At 47.0% G+C, this 12,301-nt stretch overlaps 1 protein-coding gene across 2 annotated transcripts in view; it reads left to right on the top strand.

Moving 5' to 3' along the window:
* Window positions 1-12,295, top strand: part of LOC109518071 (prospero homeobox protein 1) — a 32,976-nt gene extending 20,681 nt beyond the window's left edge. For both annotated transcript variants that reach the window (XM_019873687.1, XM_019873686.1), the window contains exon 5: window positions 12,051-12,295. In XM_019873687.1, coding sequence (XP_019729246.1) covers window positions 12,051-12,236 — 186 coding nt within the window. In that variant the 3' untranslated portion in view covers window positions 12,237-12,295. The remainder of the gene's footprint in view (window positions 1-12,050) is intronic.
* The last annotated feature ends 6 nt before the right edge of the window (window positions 12,296-12,301 follow it).

Genomic DNA, 12,301 nt, shown 5'->3' with positions numbered 1-12,301 from the left:
GGGGGGAGGGGGTGTTTTGCATATTAAGGCTTTTTTAAAACGCAGGCGGGCAGGTGTCTGAGAGATACAGGCGCTGATTAGAGGCCAACGTGAGGTGGGGGGGGAGAAATGCCCAGCCATGCAAATTCCAACAGCACAGAAGAGACTCACAATGTTTGTGTGGGGCTTTTGTTTGTGCGCGTGGGCGTTGTTTGTGTGTGTGTGTGTGTGTGTGTGTGAGACCACAAGTGTGGGAGCGTGGGCTTTTGTGTGGGACTCACGTGTGTGTTGTATATGTGCAAGTTTTGTTCCGATTGTTCCGTCTTAAGTGTGTTGTGTGTGTGTGTGTGTGTGTGTGTGTGTGTGTGTGTGTGTGTGTGTATATGTGTGTGAGTCATAGAGGAAAACGTGGAGATGGTTGAGATGACTGGATGTGTGGATCAGGATGCCCCCAAGGCCCGTTTTTTTTTTTCTGTGGATCTCTCCCCTTCCTCCTCCTCCTCCTCCTCCTGTTCCTCCCCTACCTGCCTCCGCCACCACTTGAAACAGGAGCCTACGCACATTCGCCGCGCGCACACACGCACCGAAGTTTCCGTTCGCTAGATTCTGCATCATCAAAGTTCCATCCACCTTGGTGGCGTCTTTGGAATGAATATGTCCTCTGTTTCAGCGACACACTCGTGCGCGCGCGCACACACACGCACACACACGTCCGTGGCCTTTCTTGTTTGATGCTAATCTGCGCTGTCACTGTGTTGGCCTCATACGCTCCCCATCTTCCCTCCCAGCTCCTCTTTTGTGGCAATTGTTTCCTCTTTTCCTTTCATATCGCTCCCTCGCTCGCCCGATATCCCTCCTCTCTCTCTCCCTGCCTTCCTTCCGTCCGCGCGTCGCCGCTCTCCTTTCATTCTTTCATCCTCCTCTCGCATGTCTTCCCCCTGCCTCGGCTTCTCCTCCTATTAGGAAAGTTTTAATGGCATAATTGTCACATTCCTTCTGGCACAATGAACACTGGACGGTAATTAAAAGAGTTTGCCATTAATTACCTACTTTCCCCTCTTTTCTCCTCCACCCCCCCCAACTCTGCCGCACCTCTCTTCTTGCCTTTCTTCTCCGCTTTCTCATTCTCACCGACGTCCGCCGCCATCAAAGTGCGACCCTCTGCTGAAAAAAAAAAAAAAAAGCCTTGACTTTGAGCGGGCGGCGCTTTCATGTGAAGTGAAAACTCTCGCTTAGCATCCTTTATGATGGCTCTGGGAAACTCTCAAATTTCCATCGGACCGACCGAGCCAAGTTTCCTCAATCTCACACACACACACACACGCGCACACATACACGCACACACACACGCACACACGTGTACACACACAGGGCCATTTAAAAGAGGAAGTTACTGTGATCTCTTTGAGAGAGGACGATACCGGCGAAAGTGGTGACACACAGCCCAGTTTTGAGTTTCCCCCTCTTCCTCTTTCTTCCACCCGCGGACGTATTTTGGTTCAACTATTCCAGACCTGATGTTGACGTAAAACGAAGCGCTCATCTTGTGCATCAACGGTTCCAATGGAACGTCCGCCTCTTTAAATATTTTCGTTTGAAGACTTTTTATCCAATAGATTGTTTTCTTTTTAGGAAATGAAAGCTTCGGGTATCAGACTATATATAATCGGCAGTTTGTAAAAGAGAGACTGGAGGAGTCACAGAAAAGCATCGACGAGAGTGGAAGGCATTTGAGAACAAATTCTCATTTGCAATGCCAACCTGGCAGCAGACAGCAAAGTTGGAAAAAAAAAACATTCAAATACATACTGCAGATTTGACAGTTAAAAGGTTCTTCTAAAGCACCGGTGTCAAACTCAAGGCCCGGGGGCCAGATCTGGCCCGCGACATCATTTTATGTGGCCCCGCCGAAAGAAAATCATGTGTCATGAGATGAATTTATGATTCGTTGAAGACTTTTCCAGTCCTTTAGGGCAGAATATTTAAAGAATGGGACTGAAGAAGTCAAGAAAACTGCTAGAAGAGAGAATCCAGGTGGGGTCTATCTTGTAGGACCTGGTGAAATTTCACTCGCTAACCTTTTGTGTTTTCCGTATGGAGACTCTAATCATCATCCTGACGCATCACATCATTGCCCCAGCAGTCAATTTTTTTTAATTTGTGGCTTTCCACAGGCCGAATAATGACGACATGACACGAAGGGCCATAATTTGGATCTCGAGTTGGACTTCCGTGGACTACCACGGAGGATCTTCACATTTCCTTCGTTTTTTTTGGGGGGTTTTTTTGCGCAATTTGCTGCCCTTCTCTTCCACCTGCTGTCCTTCCACCCCCCGTCTTCCCCTTCTCTCTTGGCCTCTCCATCCATTACGGGAGAGCCAAGAGCAGATGCTGTCTGTCCAACCGCCGTGCCCTGGTGCATTGTGCGCTTCACCTCTCCTTCCCCCTCCGTTCCTCCCTCTATCCTCCCTCTTCACGTCCCTCTCGGGGGCTCCATTTGTTCCGACGCCGGTTTTCCGCGCTCCCGCCATCCCCAGCCTTTCTTATTCGCTCTTTAAAGGAGCCGAGGTGGGGAGGGGGTGTTGTCGTCACATAAGGACACGGTCTGTGTGGAATAGGGGAGGGGGGGGGGCGGCTTTGACCAAAGTCTGACCTCAGAGAATCGGAGGTGAAAAGGTGACGGCGGGTGGACAAGGAGAACGCGAGGGGTATCAGCGCAAACGTTTATATTAAGAGTCAGACATGGACTCACCGAGATGTGCTCACAGTTGGGACTCGCAGGGGGTTGACCAGAGACAGGAAAAAAAATACATTTTTTTTAAATCTGATAAAACTTTGAGATGAATAAGATGGTGCTATAGATTTAAGTTCAGAGCTGCCGAAAATAAACGCAATACAATATGCCGCTGGCATATCTCCTGTATGTTGATGTACTTTATATGCACCGACCATATCTCCTCTGGGCTTGAGAAAAGGTTCACGAAACGCGCTCCAACAAGATAGGAAAGAGATCTTCCACTCACACTCAAAAAACATCTTTTGGAGGGCAGTTTGTCAAGTTCACAAAAATGACTTATGGAGTTTACCTGTTTCAAGCTGCTAGCAAGATTTCAACGTAGCCTAAAACGAAGCAGTCGACTTTAATAAATGACGTAGTGTGCGGGGAGGCGAGATTCTGACTGTCCATTTTCTTCTTAACTGTTTGAGGGACAGCGGTCACTACATTTGACAGCTTACCATGTTAGCAGGTTACAGGGTGGATGGAAGGGTTAAGGCCTCGAATTTTGGAAGAATTAATTTTTTATGGATTAAAAACAAAATTTTTTTACAGTCCACAAGCAAGTCAGGTTGCCGTTTTAAAAATAAAGCGATGACATTAGCATTAGGAATTAACTGCTATCGAATAAAGCAAAAGCATCACGCGGAAGCCGTATCTTCAGGCCTTTGAATTGTCCTGGCGACATGAGTTCAGCCAGCAAAAAAGAATAGCGAGGGGCATCATCTGCTTCTCGGTGAATGGCCGCGGGCTATTGAGGACCCCCCCCCCCCACTTGACGTCGCCTGACAGCTCTTTTCTTCACCATGTGGCGGTTCCCCATGTGTGTGTTGACTGAACTGAGCTTATTTGTGTCGAGAGGTCGGTGCGAGTAAGGCCGAATCGCTTAACGCTATTACCTGCTTCCGCACATTGCATTTGCCCAATTCGTGAGTGTCCCTCCTTCCAGGTGCCCCCCCCCCTTCCCATCCCTGTGTCCCCCCTTCCTTCCTTCCTCCTTCTGTCCCTGGTCACCTTGCTCAGTGGCACAGCTGCTGATTATGTCATTATTCCTGGACCATTTTGGTCCCCCTCCCTCTGTGTGTGTGTGAGACTAATGAAGCGTGGTGTTGGGACCGATGCCAAAATGACCAGGGCGTGTATCAGAGGTGCAGATGTGTCCAAGTCGTACCCCCTCCTTATACCCTCTATCTGACTCCATGCATGATTCCCGCTTTCTTTCCTCGTCGAACTCCAACCTGCACCCCAACGTCTTACTCCTCTTGCTCGCCATCATTTATCGTTTACTCCCCCCTTCTTCCTACCCGTCCGTCTATTCTTTCTCAAGCTCCCTCTCCAGATGTCCCCTTCCCATCTTCCAGACTCCCTCGCTCCTTTCTTTCCCTTCCGCCTCCTGCTTGCTCCCTCTCCCTGACTTGCTGACCCTCAGAGCCGCCCTCCCCCACTCCATTACACGACTTGGTGACCCCCCAATTCATTGTGGTCGCTCTCCCCCCCAGGGATTGAACTCTTGATTTCTGGGGTTCCTTTGCCGTTTTGAATTCAGTCCTTAATGCTTTCAAGCCTCATCAGCTCAACCACCGTTAAGCATATTCACAGCTTGCAAAGTGGCTTTTGTGCTTGTATAAAAGTGAGAAAAAGTCAGTTTTTAAAAAGACCAGCAGGTCCGCGGATCACCGAGATACGAGGTTTTGAGGCGCAATGTAGAGACGCAAGAATACGTGGTCACACATCACAAGAAAGGTACACTGAGTTAACTGCCGTACTTGACCGTTTTTATTATGAGATTCTGAATATCGTTTTTGACTTCCCAACTGTGTTAGCGTAGAATACCGGTTCCAGTCATCATATAAATTCTGCTTACTTCACCAACAGAGGGGCAGAGCTCCTTGACAAAATAAGGACCACCTGTCGATAGACTCGAGTGGTGTTCCACAATGCGCTTATACTCGGGACAAAGATATTTCATTTTACTCTTCCGACATATTACCATCATCTGCTGCAATGTAGAATTAGTACAGTAGAAAAGAAGAAAAAAAAAAAGTTGAAGAGCTGTGGTGTTCCCCAAGGCTCAATCCCAGGCCCACTCTTGTTCACTGTCAAAATTACTGACGGATGGATAGATGGATAAGAATAAGAACTGTCAGACAGAAATGCTATCCACTAGTCCACGGTGCTGCCCGGTCGGACCACTGGGGGTCTGAATTGAGGAGGAACAAGAAGGGAAAATGGGGACAGGAGTGCGACCACTTCCTGTGTGTCTTTGACCCTGTGCCGCCATTGACTCGGTGAACCTCGGTGTGCGGCGAATGTGCCACCTCTGCTCAGTCTCACAAACGGGCAGGAGACACACACACACACACACACACACACACACACACACACACACACACACGCGGACAGAGAAACATGCGGACGCAGAAGCGCCTCAAGGGTTTCGGCATTCTCAAGGCTATCAGCGGATTGAGGGTGGCTGATGTTTGCTCAGCTTTAAGGCCCCTTTCCTGTCCCAGGGCTCACCGAAGACTTTCTGCTGAGGAGCTGAGGGGAATCTTAGCTGGAGACAATGTAGCATTTGAGGGCGGGCGAGGGTAAAAAACAAGGACTCTGCGCTGCAGTTGGACTCTTCATCCGTGGCCCGAGTCTTATCAGTGGTTGCGGACGAGCACAGCAAGGGGCAGAAAGACAGAGGACATGGGTTTTGTTTGTCCAAAGTGACAGTGTGGGCCAAGGACTTATCGAGGCCTTTGTAGATTATTGATCGGAACAGATATGGGAGGCAAAGGGGACTATGTGTTCTTGTGTGTGAGAGAGAGAGTGTGTGCGAAGGTTCGGGAAGTTCTGCTTTGACTCAATGCAACCGGCCTGTTCAACTTTCACTCCAACACAATAGCACAATAACATACAGTTATAAATTGGCCTTTTGTCACCGTTGATCGACTTTTGACTCCACGTGCCCTGTAATGGACTGCCGACCATTCCTAGATTTAGTTTACACGTAGGACTCCCCTTGCATTTAAAAAAGATCGATGTCTTTTTCAAAACAAAGGTTGGCGACGAGAACAGCCAATTTAAAGAAAAACCAGAAGACCGAATGTTTCTGGTCGTTGAGCACGGGGCACCCCGAAATATCGTGAATGCACTGAGAAAGTTGCAGTGCTCAATAAGTCAGAAGTCATTACTCAACTAACTCTTAGAGTCTGCAAAGTACCAGGAAGAGATGAGGGAGATGACTAATCTTGTTCAAATTCTTAAGAACCGTTCATGTCCCAAACTTGTATTCAGAAAGATTGAGACTATTGTACTTATTGTATTTGTTTTGAAAACTTGAACCTCTTTTTTGTGGAATACTGAACGGGACCCAGACGCTATCTCCAGATACCCCACATCAATTAACTTTCAGACCTCTGCTGTCGACCAAGACTTCCGATACTGTAGTCTGCTGGTCGTCTGGTATTTGCTTCAGCATGGAGTTAACTAATAACGATTTCGCTATCACTCGGTCTTGGTCAGCACGTTGAACATGGTTGCGTGGCTTCAAAAAGTTCATAGCATTTTTAGGATGTTTCGAAATGTTTCCCCGCACAGCAGACCTACGTTACCAATACAAATGCTAAGTCACTGATCAGTCCCTCCAGAATTTACGAACATACAGCGAGAAAAAAAGCCATGGGAAGCGTGAGTATTCCCAGCCGGAGTTAGGGTTAGGAATTAACCTGGCCGGCCATCACCAGGGTCTGTGTCATGTCCCTGCATTTCATCCTTCAAGGCTATACAGTACACAAACACTCACGTATACCAGCACGGCCTTATCTTCCAGGGTCTTGTCTTGTTTGGCCAATGCTGTGCAAATAGAAGGTGCAATACATCTCCTGACAGTTCCCAAAAGCAAGGGGGAGAAACACGTTGAGCAAACAAACATCCAACCCTGAGTCACCAAAGAGAGAGGAGATTTCTCAGGCTATGCCGAAAGATAGTCACTCACACACACACACACACACACACACACACACACACACACACACACACACACACACGCCGGGTGTGTAACAGTAGCCCCAGCATGAAGGCTTTCGGGCCCCTGGCTCCCTTTCGAAACGTTTGTCTAAGCAGTCTTAAGACAGAGTGCCGCGGCTGGAGTGAATAGCTCCCAGCAAGCCGTCCACAGGCTCCTATTGTCCGCCGTCATATTTTATTATCTCATCAAAAAGCAGGAAATCCGATTCCCTTTCTCTGAAAAAAAAAAGAGCTTATCCTTGTGTCTCAAAGCAACCTGTCACGAGAGAGAGGAGAGGAGGTAGAGGGGGGGAAAGAGCCGGTGAATGAGAGTGATTAACTGCCTGGTCGGAGAAGACCCCTCTTTTTCCTTTCATCTATCTTGCCCGCCATTCTTTTCCCTTGATTGGTATTTACCCAACAAGGTCCAGCTACAAAGATCCTCTCGAGTCGTATTGTTACGGTGTGGCCTACAACCATAGCTGGACCTGGCAATTGATCAAAAGGGACTACGGACAACATGCTCTGGCCATGGATTACGGTGGACGGCATCAGTTGGTTAGTCTTAGTGCTTAAGTTTGGGGTGGTTCCCTTAACTCATTCACTCCCAAAGACGTTCTTAAACGTCTTTTCAGACTTGGTCTAGAATTGGGTGGTACTGAATTTAAAAGGGGACTGCTTCTGTGGACTTGTGGACAGGGGCATACAATATGAACTAAACTTGGCAATTGATTATTTTGGTCTTTCTGTGTTCTTTCTAGCCAAAGAAACTGCAGACTATAAGGCACAGGCCTCAGACAGAAACGGACAGCTTCATTCAGATTGTCGCCAAAAAAACGGACTTTATTGCATTTTGTGGCTACAACAGCTTGTCAGTGGGGTGGCGGACCGCTAATGTACCGCTTTTAAACTCTTGACAGAATGATACAGTACGGGAATCCCGTTTTGGTTCGAGAGAACAAACAATTGACCCAGGGGTCCGACAATTCATGGAGGTTGTACCATGAGGGGTGGGGGGGGGGGGCAATGTATTTCTGTTCCGGTACTCCATTTGGCAGTGTACCTGCAAACGTGCATGTTTCTTCGGTTCTGTAACCTGATAAGATAAAGTTTTCGATCCGACGAAAGGACCCTGAAGGTCCCCGCGGGACAGCGCTGTAGTGTAACTAAAATACTCTCTTATATGCATTGCCGGTTCGATTTTTATTTGAAGGCAACATAAGGACAAGAAAAAGAAAAGACTTTGTACTCTCAGTTACCTTGTTTGCCTTTTCGTCTCCTTCCCGCTTTGTGCATCTGTCCTTTAATTTTGGGCTCTGCTGAGAACTTGTTAAAAAGCCCTATGAAATATGTATGAAGGATTGTGTGCCACGCGATTGGCCCCATTTAGCGGACAGCAGAGCGAATGAAGCGGCCACACCGGATAATCCCCCACAATGCCTCTGGAACAAAAGCCCAACAGCTGACCCAAGAGAGAGTGATGAAGGGGAAAGGGGAAGAGGGGGCTGCATGACGAGGGTTGCAAACAAACAGTTAAGACTCGACGTCCGGAGGCCCATGACTCCCTTACAAAGATTTTGTTTGAATTTTTGATTTTCGAATTGGACCGCATTGTGAAGTCTGTTGACACTTGCTGGCCATTTTGAACATTCAACTAGATAAGATCAGGAGTATTTAAAGGGCAGAGAGATGAGAAAGAAGACCGGGTCATCAATTTTGTTCACGTTGTGAAGAACCGAAATTTTTTAGAATTGGTATTAATAAAGACTAGGAAGATTGGATTCGTTATACTTTTCTTGTTGATGATTATTGTGAGAAAACGTAAATTGCTTGTCAACTAAACGGACAAGACAATCCAATACGCGATGAACACAAAGCAAGAATACACAACAAGGAATATTTACGAGAACCAAAATATGAACAAACGAGGCAAAAGCTACGAGGCAAAAATAGCGAGGAACATCTAAAAAAAAAAAAAAAAAAAGCAAGCACTTGGACACTGTCGTGAGCAAGGCTAATAATCCGACAGTCAGTTGTCTATGAAGCAGAGTATAGATAGGCAGCTCATAACAAGGCCCGATTAGTGTCAGGTTGTGCTCATGAGGGAACGCCCTCCACCCCTGACAGACACTGGGAAACAAAACGGGACAGGATCATGACAGGATCAAACCGGCGGCCCTTCTCATTAATCAGTAGCCAAGAAATAGCTCTCAGTTTCAAAAAGGTCGGTGACCCTTGCAGTAGACATACTTTGAGTGATCGATGATTGGTGCCATAACACTGTTAAAGCTTGCCCACATCACACACACAAAAAAAAATAATAAACCATTGGACAAGAATAATTGTTTTGTCACATCGGTCCCTCTGTCCTCAGACTCTTCGCAGCCCCTCCGTCCCTCGCCATCGCTACTACCGACCCCCACGCCGACACCTCCCTTCGTCAAGAGGATCTAAAATACCAATACCCTTTTCTCCTTGACATTGCATTCTCCTTGTAGTCAGCGTTTTACTGTCCTTTTATAGTCAAAACGTCAGGAGAAATTCCATGCGGCAATATTCTTAGTAATGCGGCACTCCTGGGCGCAGGGTCGTCGTCACCCAACGCCACCAAAACAAACTGTTATAGTGGGATTTTTATACAGGGGGAGGGGCAGGGAGGACTTCTTATTCACAACTCACCTTTCACACTGATGCGTACACATTGTACACAGGCACGGGCTAACGGGCTTCGTAGCCTCCATTCATCACATGGAGGGGGGGCGCGGGGAGCAGATTGTCGTCCCATGTGTGTGATGTGCGAAAAGGCATGACTGCTTCAGCGTGTGAGTGGGTGTGTGTGTGTGTGTGTGCGCGCGCGTGTGTGTGTGTTCCTATGGCCGCTAACCTTGCTGTGTCCTGACACTCCTGATGAGTATCTGCAGGACACTGGAGGAGCAGGGGGGCACTGTAACGTATTCTGCTGTATTGAGTGCAGAGGTGGCAAAAGTAGTCACATTCTGCGCTTAAGTCAAAGTACAGATACTTGTGTTTAAAAAAAAAAAAAAACAAAAAAAAAAAAACGGTAAAATTAGCACGGATTCAACACAGGTGTCGAAGTTAAATTACAAAAAAAGTGAAATGTACTTCACCACAAAAGGAAAAATGAATTTCTACTGTCAATTATAGCAATTTTATAAACCCATTTTAACATAAAATACGTTAGTGACTAGCATAGTTCTCATACCGAGAACAAAAATGAAGTTGCTTGTAACATGCTATTAAGCTAGCTAACAGCATTCAAGTTACAGTATGAAAACGTGTTCCCCTACTTAAAGTAAAACCGAGAAATCCCCCCCGCCCCCCAAAAAATGCTTTTCAGCTAATGATGACTGAAAACGAACCTTATCTGTTTGTATTTCCACATTAGAGAGAGAGAATTTTTTTTCTTCAGTTTCATGTGCTCTTGTCATTTTAAGCTACCGACACAGCTAAAGGTACAATTGTTGACTATAATGATAATGAAGTAGTTGTACTTTGACACATCCTACCGCGGCTTGTGTGTGTGTGCGTGTGTATGCGCTAAGCCAGGTGGGCCAGGAACAAAAATGAAGTTGCTGGTAGCATGCTATTAAGCTAGCTAACAGCATTCATGTTACAGTACGAAAACGCGTTCCCCTACTTAAAGTAAACCGAGAAATCCCCCCCCGCCCCAAAAAAAATGTTTTTCAGCTAATGATGACTGAAAACGAACCTTATCTGTTTGTATTTCCACATTAGAGAGAGAGAATTTTTTTTCTTCAGTTTCATGTGCTCTTGTCATTTTAAGCTACCGACACAGCTAAAGGTACAATTGTTGACTATAATGATAATGAAGTACTTGTACTTTTACACATCCGACCGCGGCTTGTGTGTGTGTGTGTGCCTGTGTATGCGCTAAGCGAGGTGGGCCGGGGAGACAGTCAGCATTATCCGAGCAGGTGACCCCTGAAGGCTGCGTCGCCCTGACGCTCCGGTCAGGAGGAAGGAGACGGAGCCAAACCGCGGCCGGGCGGGCGTATGAGCGTGCAATATGTCGCCTCTATCGCCGTACAGGATGTGTCATCTCCTTGGCACAAGGAGGTGTGTGCGCTTGTGCGGGCGCATGTGACAGCGTGTTGGCTGGCAGGAAGGTGTCGCGGAGCCTTGCCAGGCGTGGTGTGGCTGAGCGCCGCTGTCAGGGACCGCTAAAGGGCCCCGGCCGTGTCTCCCGGTTCCGAAAGCATTTCGTACTTCCTCTTTCGCCGGCACCTCTGTGACACTTGCGCCTCTTGTCTTTTTTTGGTCACGGGTTGTGTGTGTGTTTTTTTTTTTTTTTTTTTTTTTGAGAGAGAGAGACATAAACAGTGACGCCGGTAACGGGTTCGAAAGTGAGACATAACGTTATGTTGAAATGTCAAGAGGCGAAGGATCTTACAAGAATTCCAGAACGGCTCACTTGCGATTTATTCAAGAGCCCGAGAAGAATACAATGACCTGGATGACGGCAAATATTCAAAAGTACGAGGGGAAAAAAAAAAAAAAGTGTGGTGCTAAGTTAATACAAGAAACGTGTGTTTGTAATGAAGACATTCAGAGTCAAACGTTGAATCAGATCTTTTACGAGAGTCTTTTTTGACACAAGTATCTGTACTTCTCCTTCAGTACAGTGTGAGTCCACCTACAGGTTGTATTTTATTCTATTTATTTATTTTTTTACAGCGAGACATAAAGATGTCACGCTGCGGAGGGACGTGGGCGTTGTGAGAACATTTGCAAGAAGTAGCTGTTCTCAGGTGGAAGCTTCGACTGGCTTTTAAGGAAGTCGAGTCGGCAGGATGGAAGATTTATGGTTTTATCATACGCTAAGATCGGATCGGTGTAATTGTGCGGATAAAGCAGCAGTGACAAGGCCGCTTGCCAAAAACAATAGCCAATGAGATCCGAGACAAGAAAATGAATTGAACTGAATTCACTTGAGCTGTATTTTATTTCTACAACGGCAAATCACAACAGCAGAACTGACGGCGCTTTTTCGTTTTCCTGCCTATCCGTCGATTTAACGTGCCCCATCAAAAGTGCCGTTTCAGCCGGACAAATTGCCACGGTGGTTCTTATGTCACTTTTGTCCCATATTCACTTTCTAATAAATCTAGAAAAGAAAAGACGATAATTTCCCGTAAGACATGATCAAAAAAATCGATTCTTCAATTTTCAGCGGGCTATCCGAACACCAAATCTTGAATCGCCACAGCCCGAGGAGACCCCGTATTGAGCATCTGTGGCAATCTGTATGACTTCGCAGGTCCCGGATCGCTTCCTGGAAGTGGCAGAGATCACGCTGCGGGAGTTTTTCAACGCCATCGTGGCGGGCAAAGACGTGGACCCTTCGTGGAAGAAGGCCATCTACAAAGTGATCTGCAAGCTGGACAGCGAGGTGCCCGACATCTTCAAGTCGCCCAACTGCCTCCAGGAGCTTCTACACGAGTAAAGCGATTCCATCTTCTTCCCTTTACCGCTTCAACACTATTCACTTACGTTCGCCCCTCCCCCCCC

Source organism: Hippocampus comes, unplaced genomic scaffold (genome assembly GCF_001891065.2).
Source record: "Hippocampus comes isolate QL1 unplaced genomic scaffold, H_comes_QL1_v1.1 scaffold126, whole genome shotgun sequence".
NCBI lineage: Eukaryota > Metazoa > Chordata > Actinopteri > Syngnathiformes > Syngnathidae > Hippocampus > Hippocampus comes.
Note: the sequence above shows the minus strand (reverse complement) of the source record. Positions and strands in the feature narration are given on the sequence as shown.